At 42.8% G+C, this 18,829-nt stretch overlaps 1 protein-coding gene across 1 annotated transcript in view; it reads right to left on the bottom strand.

Annotated features, from left to right (window-relative positions):
* Positions 1–13,754, bottom strand: part of GCC2 (GRIP and coiled-coil domain containing 2) — a 99,317-nt gene extending 85,563 nt beyond the window's left edge. Inside the window, exons 1-5 of the mRNA XM_056556026.1 lie at positions 13,686–13,754; positions 7,411–7,461; positions 5,190–5,274; positions 1,157–1,224; positions 399–503 (exon numbers count right to left, since the gene is read on the bottom strand). Coding sequence (XP_056412001.1) covers positions 399–503; positions 1,157–1,224; positions 5,190–5,274; positions 7,411–7,461; positions 13,686–13,691 — 315 coding nt within the window. The 5' untranslated portion in view covers positions 13,692–13,754. The remainder of the gene's footprint in view (positions 1–398; positions 504–1,156; positions 1,225–5,189; positions 5,275–7,410; positions 7,462–13,685) is intronic.
* Between the last annotated feature and the right edge of the window lie 5,075 nt (positions 13,755–18,829).

An 18,829-nucleotide genomic window follows, 5' to 3' on the forward strand; every position in this document is an offset into this window, starting at 1 on the left:
ATGCCTAGAATATGCTTGTGAAGCCCAAGTGCACTGTGTGTGCAGCTTCACAAGCATATTCTTCATGACAATTTCGCTTTAATAGCTGGCGAGAATAAGCTGCTTTTCTCCTGGAACCTGTTAAAAAAACAACAACAAATAAACACACTTACCACCAACAAATGGGTGTTAAGTCTGGGTGAAGCTACTTGAAACCAGGATTTTAAATATTCCCTGCATAAATTTATAATGCTATACAGCAGTTTTGGTACCCCAAGTGCAGTGAAATGTCCATGCTGTCTGTAGCATTGAATTCTGAGTAAGGCTTTAAATTACAGCAGCTTTGTAAAAACCATTGTAGGAGACCATTGTTATTCTTATATATAAAATCTAAATAAATATTTAAAAAAAGATAGAACCTCAGATTCTTCTTTTGCTTTAGTAAATTCTTTCTTCATATAAACCAACTGTTGATGATTTTCTGCTTTTTCCAGGAGAACAGCATCCAGTCTGTCAGTAAGTGCCTAAAAAAAATAAATAAATACAGATGAATTCTATGCACACAGCATGGACGTTAGGCAATATACCTTACCACTTTGCAGCCACCAGCCCCAACATACATTTCGTGAATTACACAAAATGTAAGTCAGGGCCGGTAGTGGCAGCAATTAGCTATGGGTGAGTCTATGATATGGACAAGTAATATAGATATCTTTCAGTGAATAGTTGAGAGCCTGTAGGTGGTACTTATAGATAAGTGTTTGGGCTAGTTAGCCTCTAGCCACTCTGACTAACTACACCTTTTCCCATAATTTGGGACATATGACTTTGACATTTACTGATACAATTATGAGGTAATTGAGAAGATTTATGTACTGTTCCAAACTTTTTAGGACTTTTCCCTTTTTATTCTTGCTGTATTTGTTGTACTATTAATGTATGGTTTTCCAATACATCACAAAACTGTAGGACGTTGTATGCTAGAGTCACTTAATGGGCATCTGGCTCCAATGACACCTACACTCTATTATAAATATTTTTATTGTTTCTATTTTTACTGGGTATTTTTGTTAGAATGCTATTTTGCCCAGCAAAAATACCTGGCAGAGTAGTGACAAGACATAAAAAAATGGCACAAAAAAAAATAAAAAAAAATATACGATGATTCCAATGATACCTGTACAACATCATCTGCCCCTCCTGTAACTGGTTTAGATTTCAATTCTTCCACTTCTTTTTCTAAATCTGAAAATCAAAAAAAGTGATGACAGGTCAAGCAATTCTGATAGATCACCCACAAAGGTGGTCAACCTACTAAATTAAAGAGGTAAGCGCAGAGTTGAATGCACAATGACAAAGAAAAGGAGAAGGAAGTGAAAAGGAGGGGTGCACAGTGCCACACTGCAATGAACCAGTTCTGGGAGGCAAGGTGGGCACATACAGGCAAACAGACAGCTAGGTTTATCTGTTGTTATAGGTGCAGGGTCCGGCCAAGGGAGGCCTGCCTTTAACAGCCCAGCTATTATAAGCTAAAACTGATTAGCTCAGTGCCAGGTGTAGTTTGCCATGCTCCTGTTTAGCCTCCTACTTAGTGCAGCCTACTAGTAGCAACAAACCTATACCCATGGTATCTATGCCCAAGAAAAAAACAAACATTCTTTTAGCAATCAGAAGATCACATTGTAATACCCGTAGGCTATGTTCACATGGCTGAATTATTTCAGAACCTTCACCTGGAAAATTTCCCGTAGACATTACTCAAACAGCGGGCGCCAGCAAAACATGCTGCCACTAGGATCGCTTAAAAATGCACTACATAGATGGCAATGCATTTCAGAGCAGATTCTGCAGAATTTCCGCAGATGTTTCCACCGTATGCATAGTGCAGCAGAATTCCATTGAGAACAATAGAACGATGTGTAAACATGGCCATAGTTGGCTTAGGCTAGGTTTACATTACGGAATCTCCAGACCAAAATATTCCGATTCAGAGATTCAAAGCGCCGGCCAGCATCGACAGTCACCGCTAGGACCGCTCGTACACTGCCGTCTCAATAGATGGCAATGTATTCCAGGCAGATTCGGCTGAAGGAACCAGCAAGGTTATTCTTTCCGTGGCAGGATGTCCAAAGGATAGGGGATAAGATGTCAGATCGCCGAGGTCCCACTGCTGGGGACCCCCGGGATCTCGGCTGCTGCACCCACCTGTACGGCTTCCACCTCACACTGGCAACGCTGGAGGCTTCGGAGCCCGACCACAATTGCGCACGAGTGTGACGTCACGACTCCGCCCCCATGTGACATCAAGCCCCGCCCCCTCAATGCAAGTCTATGGGAGGTACGCTCGTCCGCCATTGTGATCGGGCTCCGAAGCCTCCAGCGTTGCCAGTGTGAGGTGGAAGTCGTACAGGTGGGTGCAGCAGCCGAAATCCCGGGGGCCCCAAGCAGCGGGACCCCGGTGATCTGACATCTTATCCCCTATCCTTTGGATAGGGGATAAGATGTCTAGGGCTGCGGGGTACCCCTTTAAACATGTTAAGATAATGCAATATAGATTTGTATTGTCCTTATTAGTAGGTTACTGGCAATAGGACTTATTTTCGCTTAGTTTTAACAGGATTTTAAGGCAAGGCAAGACGCTTCATACTGAACTATGTAAACTTCTTTTACTGAACTATGCAGCAAATAGATATTGTATGTATTAAAGAAAAAATTTAACATATAAAAGGTGTATATAAACATAGACCAGGTGCAACCTAGTATGATGTCCGTAACAGTAACCAATCAGGTAACAGTATAGGTGATATCAGTAACTGACAAACAGGTAACTTCCTTCTTTTCTGCTCAGCAGTGTCTAGATGAGTACAATTTTTGTCTCATATAAAACCCATTTTTATATTAATTGATTTATTAATTATTTATATTGTATTTATTTCAGGGGTACCGTTTCCACCAAACTTTTTCAATCACTTTCTGACCTATTGAAAGCAGCTAATTGGTCTTCTGATTCTACTTTCAGAACTTTTGATTTTAGACCAGAATCTCATGTTTCTATGCTATTGTTATAACCTAACAATTTAACTATTCTATATTGTCAATTAAATGTTGTATTTATATGACTAGCTTTAAACTAGCATAATACGAAGAGTCTTGTTTTGCCTTAACCCCTTAAGGACTCAGGGTTTTTCCGTTTTTGCACTTTCGTTTTTTTCCCCCTTACCTTTTAAAAATCATAACCCTTTCAATTTTCCACCTAAAAATCCATATTATGGCTTATTTTTTGCGTCGCCAATTCTACTTTGCAGTGACAGTGATTTTACCCAAAAATGCACGGCAAAACGGAAAAAAAAATCATTGTGCGACAAAATCGAAGAAAAAACACCATTTTGTAACTTTTGGGGGCTTCCGTTTCTACGCAGTGCATATTTCGGTAAAAATTACACCTTATCATTATTCTGTAGGTCCATACGGTTAAAATGATACCCTACTTATATAGGTTTGATTTTGTCGCACTTCTGGAAAAAATCATAACTACATGCAGGAAAATTTAAAAGTTTAAAAATGTCATATTCTGACCCCTATAACCTTTTTATTTTTCCACATACAGGGCGGTATGAGGACTCATTTTTTGCGCCGTGATCTGAAGTTTTTATCGGTATGATTTTTGTTTTGATCGGTTTTTATTCATTTTTTAATGGTATAAAAAGTGACCAAAATACGCTTTTTTTGACTTTGGAATTTTTTTGCGCGTACGCCATTGACCGTGCGGTTTAATTAATGATATATTTTTTATAGTTCGGACATTTACGCACGCGGCGATACCACACATATTTTATTTTATTTTTTTACACTTTTTTTTTTAATGGGAAAAGGGGGGGGGGGGGGGTGATTCAAACTTATTAGGGAAGGGGTTAAATGACCTTTATTAACACTTTTTTTTTACATTTTTTTTGCAGTGTTATAGGTCCCATAGGGACCTATAACACTGCACACACTGATCTTCTACACAGATCACAGGCGTGTATTAACACGCCTGTGATCAGTGTTATCGGCGCTTGACTGCTCCTGCCTGGATCTCAGGCACGGAGCAGTCATTCACCGATCGGACACCGGGGGGGCAGGTAAGGGCCCTCCCGGTGTCCTGTCAATTGTTCGGGACGCCGCGATTTCACCGCGGCGGTCCCGAACAGCCCGACTGAGCAGCCGGGTCACTTTCACTTTAGAAGCGGCGGTCAGCTTTGACCGCCGCTTCTAAAGGGTTAATACCGCACATCGCCGCGATCGGCGATGTGTGGTATTAGCCGCGGGTCCCGGGCGTTGATGAGCGCCGGGACCGACGCGATATGATGCGGGATCGCGGCGCGATCCCGCTTCATATAGCGGGAGCCGGCGCAGGATGTAAATATACGTCCTGCGTCGTTAAGGGGTTAAAATTGGGAATTTTCCTATCCTAGGTGACAGAAAATTTGGATTTTAATAAAGACAAGACGCGAGTATTATCCTTCCCTGATCCCATCCCTGTAACTCTTTATTTTTCTTTACAGTTCAACAATGATCATCCCCTCTCCACTCCTCCTACCAACCTTTTATCGATGAGATGCCATGAATTTTCTTCTCTCAACTGTTCTCATGAGTTCTTATCTGCGATTATTTAACTCTGGTTGATCCTTCATCTGATATTCCATCGCAAAGAAGAAGGAAGTTACCCGTTTGTCAGACACTGATATCACCTATACTGTTACCTGATTGGTTACTGTTACGGACATCATACTAGGCTGCACCTGGTCTATGTGTTTATATACATCTTATATGTAAAAAATTTTCTTTAATACAAGTGCTCTGTGCAGTAATGATAGCAGGGTGCTGCTGCGGGACCCCCGCGATCTGACATCTTATCCCCTATCCTTTGGATAAGGGATAAGATGCTAGGGGCGGAGTACCCTTTTAAGCAAACAGTTGAGAAGGAACTGCTGCCAGGGGAAACATTCAGCTTTGCTTCAGGGCAGATGAAGAATTAAACTGTGTCCACTAGCATCAGATGGATGACTGGGTCATGAGCTCAGCTTTAACTATAGCAATTCCTACCATATTTTCTAATAGGGTATAAGTTTCCCAACAATTAGAATACTTTGCAAATCCAGTTACAGGCTAGAGCAAAGAAATTCTGTCTATGGCTAAAACATAACACCCCTTATATGCCGCATCCATACCTGCACATCTCGATTTTACTTTCTGAATAATCATCATCTGCTTCTTTGCAAATTTGATGAGATCTTCTTTAGGCAGGGAGTCCAGCTGTAAAACACCTTACATGAAACCTCTTGGGTGGCGGTGAACATATAAGATATATACCATAACTATTTTTCTATGATAATATACAGAAAATCATAGAAATGTTGTAACTGTCAAATGTTTTAACAAAAACCTGTATTGTATATAAATGGGCTAAAAGTAACATGAACAAGAATAAGAATAAATTCTCATGTCTACAATCTACTAAAGTTAACTATAGTGTATGGTGTCAGCAAACAAAGCTTACTCTCTGAGTAATGTAGATTCCCAATATACTCTCTGTATTAATAGTTTTCAAGATCTCTGCTTGCAGTTTTTTTTAATAGTAACATTTATTATCTACATCCAAGGAGTAAAAATCAGATCAGGTCACATCATAGGTTGTTACAGAACAGATCTCCAATACACTGTAATGTTATGAGCCATGTGTGATCATCACATGAACAAGATGGATTAATGAAACTATAATAGCTTTTTTTTTCTCCAGCATCCTTACATTTTATTACTTTGTAGTGAAGCTGGTCTTTTGTTTAAAAGTTACTAAGGAAAAAAAACTTTTAAACAACCAATATATATTCTAAACATGTGCCCTGTATCAATTATTTATTCATGGCCCCATTCCCACCACATTTTGTGTACGTGTTGCAAGTACGCATTGACAACTTGTCAAGAAGGAGTGATGACTTATACCGTGTACAATGTATTCCTCGCAGGACAATTGACTTGAACTGTATTTTAAATACTGGCTATGTTTTTTTAATTTCCTAAATGTATAATGTATCTGTGCAGAGCTTAAAAGTGTGATCTGCTGTGCATTTGATTCCCACAAAGGAAACAGTTTTCCCTGGATTGTGTAAGTATGTCAATACTATGTTCACCCACACCAACACTGATAAATTCTCCTCTATATGTTCGGAATATTGACCAAACATAGTCACTATTAAAATATGTTTGGTACATTAAAGTCAATGGGCCTGACAGGAACACTTCACAGTATACATTGGCAAACCTTTGTGTCTATGAAAGGCATTCCAATACTTGAATGCTTATGTTTTAATTCATAGTAAACAATTTTGTGAATAATAGTTGTAAGATCTAGTCCTAATATCATCAAATAGGAAATAAAGAATATCAGTCAGAGATAATATTAGCAGTAGGGATTGACCGATATCGATTTTTTAGGGCCGATACTGATAATCTGTCAACTTTCAGGCCGATAGCCGATAACTTATACCGATATTCCGGTATAAGTTATCGGCTATTTCAACCCCCGGCGGGGCAGAAGCCATTGCAGATCAATGATTTAAAGCGGGCGCTTTAAATCAATGAACTGCAGCGGCTTTTGCCGGGCCAGAGACCGCCGCCGCCTGCTTCTCTTCCCCTGTCTGTCCTGGGGTCCTGAGTCTAACCACCACAGTTGCCCCATCGCCTCCCCATCCTCTGCCCACATACCACCACCGCCCCCCCACATCCTCTGCCCACATACCGCCGCCGCCCCATCACATCCCCCCATCTCCGGTGTTATAATTACCTGTTCCCGGGGGTCCGCAATACTTCTGGCTCCGACAGTGTCCTGCGCTGTCACTGAGCGCACTGACGGTGACGTCGCTTGGGGACGTCACTAGTCATTACGCAGTGCAGCGCACAGCAACAGCACAGGAGCCAGAATTATCGCAGACCCCCGGGAACAGGTAATTATAACACCGGGGATGGGGGGAGGCAATGGGGCAGTGGCGGAATGTGGCAAGAGGATGGGGAGGCAATGGGGCAGCGGCGGCGGTATGTGGCCAGAGGATGGGGGGAGGCAATGGGGGGCAGCGGCGGCGGTATGTGGCCAGAGGATGGGGGGAGGCAATGGGGCAGCGGCGGTACTCTCTGGCCGGGGGGTGGGGCATTATCGCCAAGGTAACTGCCGATACTGATAATGTCCAAAATTGTGATTATCGGCCGATAATATCAGCCAAACCGATAATCGGTCGAGCCCTAATTAGCACCAAATGAAGGTCGCACAAGTAAACCTGTTTCTGTTGGAATCATTAAAAGGATTATTTAGGATTGAAAATTCAGAGCTTATTTCTTCTAAAAACAGCACCACTTCTGTCTTCAGGTTGTGTGCAGTATTACAGCTCAGATAATTACCTTTGACTTCCCTGCTGCATTGGAGGCTGGTGATGCATCCTGTCCGGTGTCCTGAAGAAAAGAAGCAACACAGTATAGTTTATAAATTAGTTAGATTCACTTATTCCCATATCACTAAACATTACAAAATAATTGTACAAATTTCCTATACAGCCCTAATATTTGGTTTTATTTAGATTGAAGATCGTGACAATCGTGATATCAATGAGATATCAATGAGAAATCGCTAAATTCTTTTTCCACTTTGCGTTTTTTTAGTTTGGAGTTTTTATTTTAATTTTATCCTTTTGGCGTTTTTTTCACTTTTTTAGCATTTTTCAGCTCCTTGGCGGTCGCAGCATGTTGAGCCTATGGCGTTTTTCTTTCTCCCATAGAAGTCTAGTAAAACACCATGTGGGTTTTAACTGGCATTTTTACAGGCGGTTTTCTTTTCTGGACTTTAGCGATCCAAAAAAGTGATGGAGATACCTTTTTATAATAAAATTTCTTAGGGTACCATTAAAAAAAATATTAAAAAAGATACAGTAGTGATGGAAAAAAATTTATTTGATCGAAATTATAAATTTATAATTAATAAACAGGGATCAATTTATGTGGGCGGGCAGGGTACTAAAAAAATAGCCGGCAATAATAAAAATGTTGTGTGTGTTTCACTTTTTATTTTTAGGTAGTACTACTACTCCCAGCATGGAACACACTGTTCCATGATGGGAGTAGTAGTACCTGACCTAATTGACAGATCACCCCATGTCCGTTGTGATCCTTCTGTATAATGTATAGATGCGGCCGCTCTTCTATGGTCCCCTGCACTGCTATATATATATATATATATATATATATATATATATATATATATACATATATACACACACACACACACACACACACACACACACACACACACAACTATTCATATTTCCCACAGAGAGCTGTGATTGGCCAGATGGTTCCAGCCAATCAAAGCTCTCTGCGGGAAATACGAATAGGTGTATATATATATATGTCAGTGCAGGGGACCATAAACGAGCAGCGGACGCATCTATACATTATACAGGAGGATCACAGCGGGTGTCAGGAGTGACACTTGCTGCAATCTGTCTATTAGTACAGTAACTACTACTCCCATCATGAACAATGATTCCTTGCTGGGAGTAGTAGTACTACCTAAAAAAAAAAAAATGTATATTATATATATATATATATATATATATATATATATATATATATATATATATATAGTAGGGATCGACTGATATCATTTTTTTAGGGCCGATACCGATAATCGGTGGAGGTTAGGGCCGATAGCCGATAACTTATACAGATATTCCGGTATAAGTTATCGGCTATTTATCCCCCCGTGACACCGCTGCAGATCATTGATTTAAAGCGGGCACTTTAAATCAATGCACTGCAGTGGCTTTTGCGGTGCCATAGGCCGCCACCCGCTTCTCTCCCCCTACCTGTCAGATGGTCCGGGCCATCCATCCTTCCTGTAGTGTCCGGCGGCATTCCGGGTGGAGGGTGAACCGGTCCGGGCTGTACTTCTTCTCCGGGGGTCCTCTTCTCCACTCCGGGCAGGCTCCAGCCTAGTAACGCAGCATAGATGCCGCTGCGCAGTGACGCCCGTGCGCAGTGACGTACCTGACGTCACGGCATAGCGGCGTCTATGCAGCGTACTAGGCCAGAGCCTGCCCGGAGTGGAGAAGAGGACCCCCGGAGAAGAAGTACAGCCCGGACCGGTTCACCCTCCACCCGGAATGCCGCCAGACATTACACGAAGGATGGATGGCCCAGACCACCCCCATTACGGGTAAGTTTACATTTTTTTATTGACACGGAGGGTGGGGGAGGGGCCAGACTGGTATAGCGGTATGGGCAAAAATCCATACCGTGGGAGGAAAAAAAAAAACGGTATCTGGTATACCGCCCAGTACTACGGTGGGGGGTGCGACGCGCACACACACACACACACACACACACACACACACACACACACTACATTTTTATTATTGTCGGCTATATTTTTTTTTGTGCCCTGCTCGCCCACATAAATTGTTTAAAAGTGTATTAAAATTTCGTTATAAAAATTATAACGTTTCGCACATTTTTTTTCCATTACTACTGCATCCTTTATTTTATTTTAATTTTTTTTTCTGGTACCCCACAAATTTTGAAAAAAACGCCAAAAGGGGCCAATTTCCACTCAAATGCAAAAACGCCAGAAAAAATACGCCAGAAAAATGTCAGACGCAAGAAATTGCATTGGCGTTTTTAATCACACAAAAAAAACGCAGGAAAGAAAACCAAGGGAAAACTAATGCTGAGAGTGGTTATATTGGCTTTTCAAATGTCTACACTTTAGCAAGAATAAAGGCAGATTACACATTTTTGAATTATTTTCTCTGCTTTTGTGAAGTTGGTTTTAGATTGCACAGATGGGGCGCTGCCCTCCCACAATTCCTTCATGTGCAAAAAAGAATCTTTCACCTACAGATACACAAGGGGGGAATTTATTGATGGTTTTATTGTTTTTCTGCCGTTGACTTGTTTCAGTTGCTGTTTGGAGACTTTCCTCAGTGAATTGTGCTTGAGAAGCTTTTTCTAAAATTGGGTAGCAATGCCATAGTCTGGTTAACTTTTTGTGAATTGTTGCAAAACCCTCAATTTGTGGCAAATCTACAACAGCCCAGACCTGACTTACAAAAGAGCGGTCAAGTCCCCCCAACAGATCATGTTTTCAGGATTTCCTTAGTCTTTCACATTATATAATCATAGTCAGTGCATGAGGCATCACCACAATTATATCATGTTGGAAAGACTAAGGCTATGTTCAAACGGGTAATGTCTGCACGGACAATTTCCATGCGGGTATTGCCCCGACCGGGGAGCGCAGCAGAATATGTCAGTGCTAGGAGCGCTCGGAAATACACTGTCTCATAGATGGCAATGCGTTTCCGTGTGGACTCCATAGAAAGAATAGACAATAGCTGAATGCTGATGCATGGTCACGGCCCCGTCGGCAGGATGACGCATCGTAGTGATGGCGTGATACTGATCAGCGGTGGCACGCATGCGCCGCTTTGAAAGTGGAGCGCCAGGAAGCTCATATGGCGTCCCGGAAGTTGGTCACCAGTCTCTCCCCATAAAAGTGAGGCACATACACAGCAATAGTAGCCCCCTGAGGAAGTAGCGAAAGTGCGCTCGAGGTCCAGTAAACAATGCTATTAGCGGCATGGGTGAGTTGCAATGTTTTACTATCTAGGTACTATGATATACTTGGGAGCAGTTTAAAATAGGTTTAGGATATGATTTATATGGTGTTACCCACTGTAGGAATATATTAGTGCCATATATACCTGCTGCTCTTTATACTCCATTATACTATAGTGTGTACTTGGTATAGGGACTTTGCAGTTTGGGATACAATTGGATATCACTCTAGTACTGCTGTTTTATACAATTATTTTGGTTACTGTTTACAAAGGCGTTGAACTGGGTTTTCTTGTCTGCACTTGAATGAAAATCTCGTAGTGATATAGTGTATTTTTAATATATTTCTATAAAGGATATTTTTTTTTATTGAAGTCATAACTTGTTTGGTCTTTAGTGTACAAGAAAGAATAGACCTTGTCTATTTTTTCTGCGGACTCCAGAATCAGGATTTACGCAGCAGAAGCATGCGAGTCCACTAAATGGTAATGCTGTAGGTGGACATTACCCACGGCAACTTGGTTTATAAACAAAAAGGAGACACACGGAGGACAAATAAATAACAACAAATGTCTTGTATGACATAGTTGCTGGAACACTCCTGTCTTCTTAAAGCTTCTTCCAGCCCAGAGGAGCCTTTACTAATCTGTAAATCAGGACTAGACTGCAAGGAAATTCATTACCATTTCAAGACAGAGATTGAGGTGTCGCGCACATAGGCTTAGATACACCAGCTTCATACAGAACATCCAGGGAGGTGGAAATCCTATCGCCAGACGCCCGGGACATGTAGTTCCAGGTGGCGGGCAGGTGAATTATTCATAGATTTAGCCCTGTATCAGACAAGCAGGGCCGGACCGACTTCCCCTTTTAAAAAATGTTTTTTTAATGTGGTGTGAGGTGCAGAAGCGGATGCAGACTTGCATGGCATGCAAGTCTGCACCTCACTCCGGCGCTCAGGGTGTATGGAGCGGGCTCCTGACTCGGCAACCCCCGGCTGATTTCAGTAGCCGGCTCTGCCGCTAACAGCCCAGCATGCGGCAATCGCTGTGGCTGGCTATTAACCCTTTAGAGCATTGCTGTCTTTTAACCATCCCGACCGAGGCGGGACATCGCTGCGGCCGGTGATAGGCTGACGGCTCTGTGACATTCCGATCCCCAGCGTGAGGCCGTTACCGGAGCAACGGGGGAAAAGTAGGAAGGGGAGTTAAAGTTTATTTTGTTAATTTTTGCAGCCCGGGCACAGGAATATGTAGTACAGGACAGAGTTCCAGTCCCGGCGGCCCGCAACTCACAGGAGGACGAATAGAGCGGCGCTTGCGGGTGACATATGATTAGTTCCCCGATGTGGGGGACAGCGCAGTGCTGGGCTGATAATTCATTGGGGGGGCGGGGGGAGAGAAGCAGAACAGCGTGCTTCGGCTGATAATTCATTCATTTGAGAGGGGGGAGGGGAGTGCAGAAACTAATAAAGACCTTATTTATAGACTATTTTGGTTGAAATTATTTTATCTACCAGGACAAGTGGATTTTTTTTCCCCCACACCCCTGACATTACTTATTTATTAAATGCCAGGGAATGTACAACTGTATCACACAAGACAGGCTTAGATACACTGCATCAGCACTGCTTTTTAATAAGTAACTCATGAAACATTACTTGGTAGGGAATATGGTGCTGTGAGACTGTATCCTTACTAATGTAAATACACTAGCACCATACCTTACCCTCAATTCGAAATGTTGTGTGCTCTCCTCATAGAGTATAACACGTAAGCTTAGATACACTGGTTCAACACTCTAGTGCAGTGTTTCCCAACCTGTGTGCCTCCAGCTGTTGCAAAACTACAATGCCCAGCATGCTGGAAGTTGAAATTTTTCAACAGCTGGAGGTACACTGGTTGGGAAACACTGCTCTAGTGTAACATGTACTCTACCCAGATAAGCAGCACTTGATGATAATCGTCATTTGAGAGGGGATGTAGTGCTGTGTTCCCTCCTCATACAGTATCACACATGATGAGCTTAGATACCCTGGTTCAACACTCTAGTGTAAGGTGTACTCTACTCACATAAGCTTAGATACAATCATCATTTGAGAGGGGATGTAGTGCTGTGTTCCCTCCTCATACAGTATCACACATGATGAGCTTAGATACCCTGGTTCAACACTCTAGTGTAAGGTGTACTCTACTCACATAAGCTTAGATACAATCATCATTTGAGAGGGGATGTAGTGCTGTGTTCTCTCCTCATACAGTATCACACATGATGAGCTTAGATACCCTGGTTCAACACTCTAGTGTAAGGTGTCCTCTACTCACATAAGCTTAGATACAATCATCATTTGAGAGGGGATGTAGTGCTGTGTTCTCTCCTCATACAGTATCACACATGATGAGCTTAGATACCCTGGTTCAACACTCTAGTGTAAGGTGTACTCTACTCACATAAGCTTAGATACAATCATCATTTGAGAGGGGATGTAGTGCTGTGTGTCCTTTTTCTACAGTATCACAGCAGATGAGCTTAGATACACTGGTTCAACACTCTAGGACAGTGGTCTCCAACCTGCGGACCTCCAGATGTTGCAAAACTACAACTCCCAGCATGCCCGGACAGCCGTTGGCTGTCCGGGCATGCTGGGAGTTGTAGTTTTGCAACATCTGGAGGTCCGCAGGTTGGAGACCACTGCTCTAGAGTAATGTGTCCTCTACCCAGATAATCTGAGATACACCAGCAATGAGTAATGACAATCATCATACAGGAGGGGATGTAGTGCTGTGTAGTATCACACATGATGAGCTTAGATACATTAGCTCAGGAAGACATTCAGCATACATGGTAGGGGATGGGACAGTACAGCACAAATAAACCATTCAGCTCTGAGAACCAGGATATGAAGTTGCTCCAGGACAGAGATGAATAGGGGATTCTGTCTACATATATCTCAGCTTCAACCACCCCAGGGATACAGCCCATTGTACACATTATACACCCTATATACACTATATACACACATCACACTTCGTCTAACAGAACAGCGCAGCTCCAAGAATTCTCACCTCCATTTCCGCAATTATTGCAACTGTAGGTGCTGGTTCCTGTTTGAGTGAAGGACCTTTGATGACGTCATGATCATGTGATCCCGGGTCACATGGGAGGGGGGAGGCTGTATACAGAGCTGTATTGTGAGAAGTGACAGAACAGGTTTCCCCACCTCAGGATCCTGGAAGAACTGGTCACGTGGTTCACATGCCGCGCAATGCTCTCTGCCGCGGGTATTATCCTAGGTTTCTGACTATATTGTGATCACATTTTTTGAGGGATAGAATGAAAGTGTAGTGTACCTTGAGATTTTATTCCTCACATGAAACATATATCAGCAAAAAGCAGACCCAGTGTAGGCAATAGTTGCCTTCGTCTTATGAAGCGCATTTCGGTTTTTTTTGCACTTATTCAGCTGTACGGTGTCCATTTTAGGACATCGTCAGCCGTAACTCCGTCCTCCGTCAGGTGAAACGGCGTCCAGCCTCCTCCCTCGGGCCAATCTTCGTCAGGCGTCAGCCTCAACTCCCTCCTTTGTCATCCTAAAGTCTCTCATCCGAAACTCCGTCATCCCTCAGACGAAAAACTTTCCTGCCGTGTAGAAGAGCCGAGTCAGTGTCGGCTCTCTGCTATACTGGTTCTGCTGTACATGCCATTCAGTGTCGTCTCTGCTATACAGACTCTGTAGCACATGTAGTGTCTGTAGTACACGTGCAAATTTCACAGTTTCGACTCTGCTATACAATGATGTGCAGCGTCGGCTCTGCTATGCGGCAGGAAGTTGCGTCTGAGGGAGAATCATCTGAGGCATGACGGCGTTTTGGACGACGGAGTTTTGGATGAGGGAGGATAGAGTTGTGGCTGAAGGAGGAAGGCGATTGGTGTGAGGGAGGAGGCGGGATGCCGTTTCACCTGAGGGAGGACAAAGTTGCGACTGATGGTGATCAGTCCGAGGGAGGAGGCGAGACGCCGTTTCACCTGATGGAGGATGGAGTTACGTCTGATGACTGACGATGTCCTAAAATGGACACTGTACAGCTAGACTCAGTAGTGTAGCCGAACATGCTATGGAGTTCCACTAAATAAACGTATATAGCCAGGAAGTGTCCTGAAATTTTGGTTCCATGTAGTACACCACATTATGTCACCATCCATTTTTTTAAAACTGTGAATGCCGCCTGATACAAGATGGTGTACATGGTTCAAAGCAGTGCCCTCCACCAAGCAAAAATCTGTGCTGGAATAACATGATAGGCTGAGAGTAATAAATGTTGGCACCATGGGCAGTGCCTAGACATGTACTCTATACTGAGACCTTGTCCATAGCTGTGCCCCCAGACCAAACCACCAACTCCTACTCTATTCCTTCCCTGGTACTAGGCATGGTCAGTAACTAGCCCCTTATTCACATATGTGGCGACCACTTACATGGAATTTCCGACCATCATTTCTGACCAGGAAGATCTCCAGATAGTGTTAACATAGCCTGAAGGGGCGGCAATTTGGCATTCCGAAAACAGAAGCTTGCTTCCGTGTTTGTGACTTCACACCACGCCCCCTCCATGTCAATCAGAGGGGGCGTGACAGCTGTGTACTAGCCGTCTTGCCCACTCCGATAAACATGGATGGAGAGGGCGTGGTGTGACGTCAAGAACACGGAAGCCCCACCCACCAAATACGCTGCGTAATCCCTGCTGCCAGCAGATTTCCTGCAGCATTTAATACGCAGCATATACACCACGCGTAAAACCAACTGGCAGGTCCACTTTAAATCGTTAGTCTCAGGTGGCAGGATACATTTCATTTTCCCAGGCAATCTCGTGGCCTAAATCTTTCCCTGAGACTCATGATCAGACAGATTCCTGGAACTCTGATGCCAGATGTGCCATAGATTTGCATAGAGCCTTCAGCATCAGCGTTTCGGGAATCCGTCTGATCATTTCTTGTATACACCACAAGAAAGATGGAGCACTAAAGAGGTGCACACCCAAATAATGAGTAATATATGAAAGAATCTTTATTAGCACTAATGAAGACTACTAATAAAGACTTTTTCATATATTCACCTCTGGTCCAGTTTATTTTGTAGATTGGGCCCCCCTCCCTCTTTGGTTTTCAGGGGTAATTTTTGGGCCACAAGATTGCCTGGGAAGTAGGGAAGTATAAATGTATCCTGCTGCCGGAGCCAAGTGAGGCGAACACTTTACAATGTTATTCACATTGCTGGTACTGTGATATCTTGCAAATTTACCGTCCTGTAATGAAGCATATATAAATAGCTGGAGGTGGTGTAAATATGAAGGGACTCACATAACCCGATCTCCGTCAGCAAGTGACTGGCTGAGGGGGCAGTTTTTATGGAGTCCGCATGTCACTGGAAAAAGCAGGAAACAGGAGTCAGTCAACAATAGTTGCAGCAAATTAATGACATAGAACTCTGCTCCAGCCATATATATGAAAAAAAATAATTTGTAAAATTTAATTTAAAGAGTTACTGTAGTTAGAAACATTTTTTTTCCATTTAATACTTTCTTAAAGGAGTAGTCCAGTCCTGAAAAACGTATCCCCTATCCTAAGGATAGGAGATAAGTTTCAGATCGCTGGGGGTCCGACCGCTGGGGCCCCTCGCGATCTCCTGTACGGGGCCCGGCTCGCTGGCCAGAGAGCGCGTGTTGACACAGCACGAAGCGGTAGCCGACATGCCCCCTCAATACAGCTCTATGTGCTATTGCCGAAGGCAGCACTCCGGCTTTGCCATAGAGTTGTATTGAGGCGGCGTGTCAGCCGCCGCTTCGTGCGGTGGTCGACACGATCCCTTCCCGCGAGCTGCCGGGGCCCCGTACGAGAGATTGCAAGGGGTCCCAGCGGTCAGACCTTAGGATAGTATACACATCCTTGGTCATTAAGGGTTTAAAAACTTAGCATTTTTCCTAATATACCTCATTAAAAAATGTGATTGTTAAAGATGTGAAAAACAGGTTTTAAAAAATGGCCACTAGGGGGTCTCTTTTGCAAATGAACCCAGAAAATTCTGCCTTTTTGGTACTTTTTTAAAAAGTACCAAAATCTGTGAGGGGAGGGGAAGGGAGGTGTGGTTGTTTCCATGCTGTTCTTAAGAGCACAGACAAGATCCAGACAGCTTGCAGCCTCTTCAGGAGAAGCATTCACATGCACAGTTACAAGCAATACAAGGTGCTAAACTATTATGTATATGCAAAATGGTTTCTCTTTGGTCATTTTATGAATTTATTTCTTGTGTATGTGCACCATATATGTTCCACATGGCTGCTTTAGGGTTATAAAAAGCATGCACTTTGGTCACAAGCTGTGAAAATGTAGTTTTTTGGCAGGTTTTTCTTCTGCCCTTGCACCATATAGTTTCACATGGCTGCATTAGTTATATAGAGCATGCATGGCTGCTTTAGAGTTATATAGAGCATGCATTCAGCCAATATGGTTTGCAATAGTAAACATGTTTGTGCAGACCTCATGACCGGGAGGGAGGAGGAGAGCAGCTCATCATACTCAAGGGGAAACACTCCCAGCCTCTGAGAGAAGTGTAGAGAGACCTTAGGATAGGGGGTACGTTTTTCAAGACTGGAGATCTCCTTTAACCTGTTAAGGTTTTTTCATTTTTGCACTTTCGTTTTTTCCTCCTCACGCTCTAAAAATCATAACGCTTTAAATTTTCCACCTACAAACTCATATAAGGGCTTTTTTTTTGTGCCACCAATTTTACTTTGTAATTACATCAATAATTTTACCACAAAATCTACTGAAAAAACAGAAAAAAAAAATATTTGTGGGGCTAAATTGAAAAAAAAACCACAACATTTTGTAACTTTTGGGGGCTTTCGTTTCTACGTAGTGCACTTATCGATAAAAGTGACACTTTTTCTTTATTCTGTAGGTCCATACGATTAAAATGATACCCTATTTATATAGGTTTGATTTTGTTTCACTTCTGTTAAAAAATGATAACTTTATGCACGAAAATTACTAGATTTAAAATTTCTGCCTCTGACCCCGATAACTTTTTTATTTTTCCATATATGGGGCGGTATGAGGGCTAATTTTTTGCATCATGATCTGAAGTTTTCATCAGTACCATTTTTGTTTTGATGGGACTTTTTGATTGGTTTTTAATTTTTTTTTTTAAAGTATACTAAAGGACCAAAAATACACAATTTTGGACTTTGGTATTTTTACGTACACGCCATTGACCGTGTGGTTTAATTAACGTTTGTTCATTTTTATTATGTTTTTATATGGAACTTGGAAAGGGGGGGGGGGGGTTAAACTTTTAATGAGGAAGCGGTCAATGTGTGTTTTTTTTACTTTTTTAAACTTTTTTTTTTTACACTTTTAGTCCACTTAGTGGACTTTTAGGAGGAATCATTAGATTCCTCATACAGATCAATGTGGTTCCATAGAACCACATTTATTTGTGTGCTCTGCGCTCGATTGATAAAGCCTGGTCCTGCCAGGCTTTATCATTCTCAGCGCCGCAGCCAGCACAGAAGGAGAAGTAGGCCCTCCGGCTACCTCAGCAGTGGATCGTCCCCCTGCAGAGCGATCGCGATCCACCCCACTAGACCACCAGAGAGCTTTTACAGGTTCCTTTAGATGCCGCTGGCAGCTTTGACAGCGATGATCTAAAAGGTTAATAGCCGCCCGCAGTGATCGCCACATGTCGGCTATTAATGCCGGCCCTCACCTACAAGAATCAGCTGAGGGCTGGCCGGTATGGCGCGGCTGGCCGGGTATGGCGCGCCGACTCAAGCCCGCACCATACCCCGTTAACGGCACAAAGACGTGTATACACATCCTTGGTCATTAAGGGTTTAAAAACTTAGCATTTTTTCTAATATACCTCATTAAAAAATGTGATTGTTAAAGATGTGAAAAACAGGTTTTAAAAAATGGCCACTAGAGGGTCTCTTTTGCAAATGAACCCAGAAAATTCTGCCTTTTTGGTACTTTTTTAAAAAGTACCAAAATCTGTGAGGGGAGGGGAAGGGAGGTGTGGTTGTTTCCATGCTGTTCTTAAGAGCACAGACAAGATCCAGACAGCTTGCAGCCTCTTCAGGAGAAGCATTCACATGCACAGTTACAAGCAATACAAGGTGCTAAACTATTATGTATATGCAAAATGGTTTCT

This window comes from Hyla sarda, chromosome 2, assembly GCF_029499605.1.
Source record: "Hyla sarda isolate aHylSar1 chromosome 2, aHylSar1.hap1, whole genome shotgun sequence".
NCBI lineage: Eukaryota > Metazoa > Chordata > Amphibia > Anura > Hylidae > Hyla > Hyla sarda.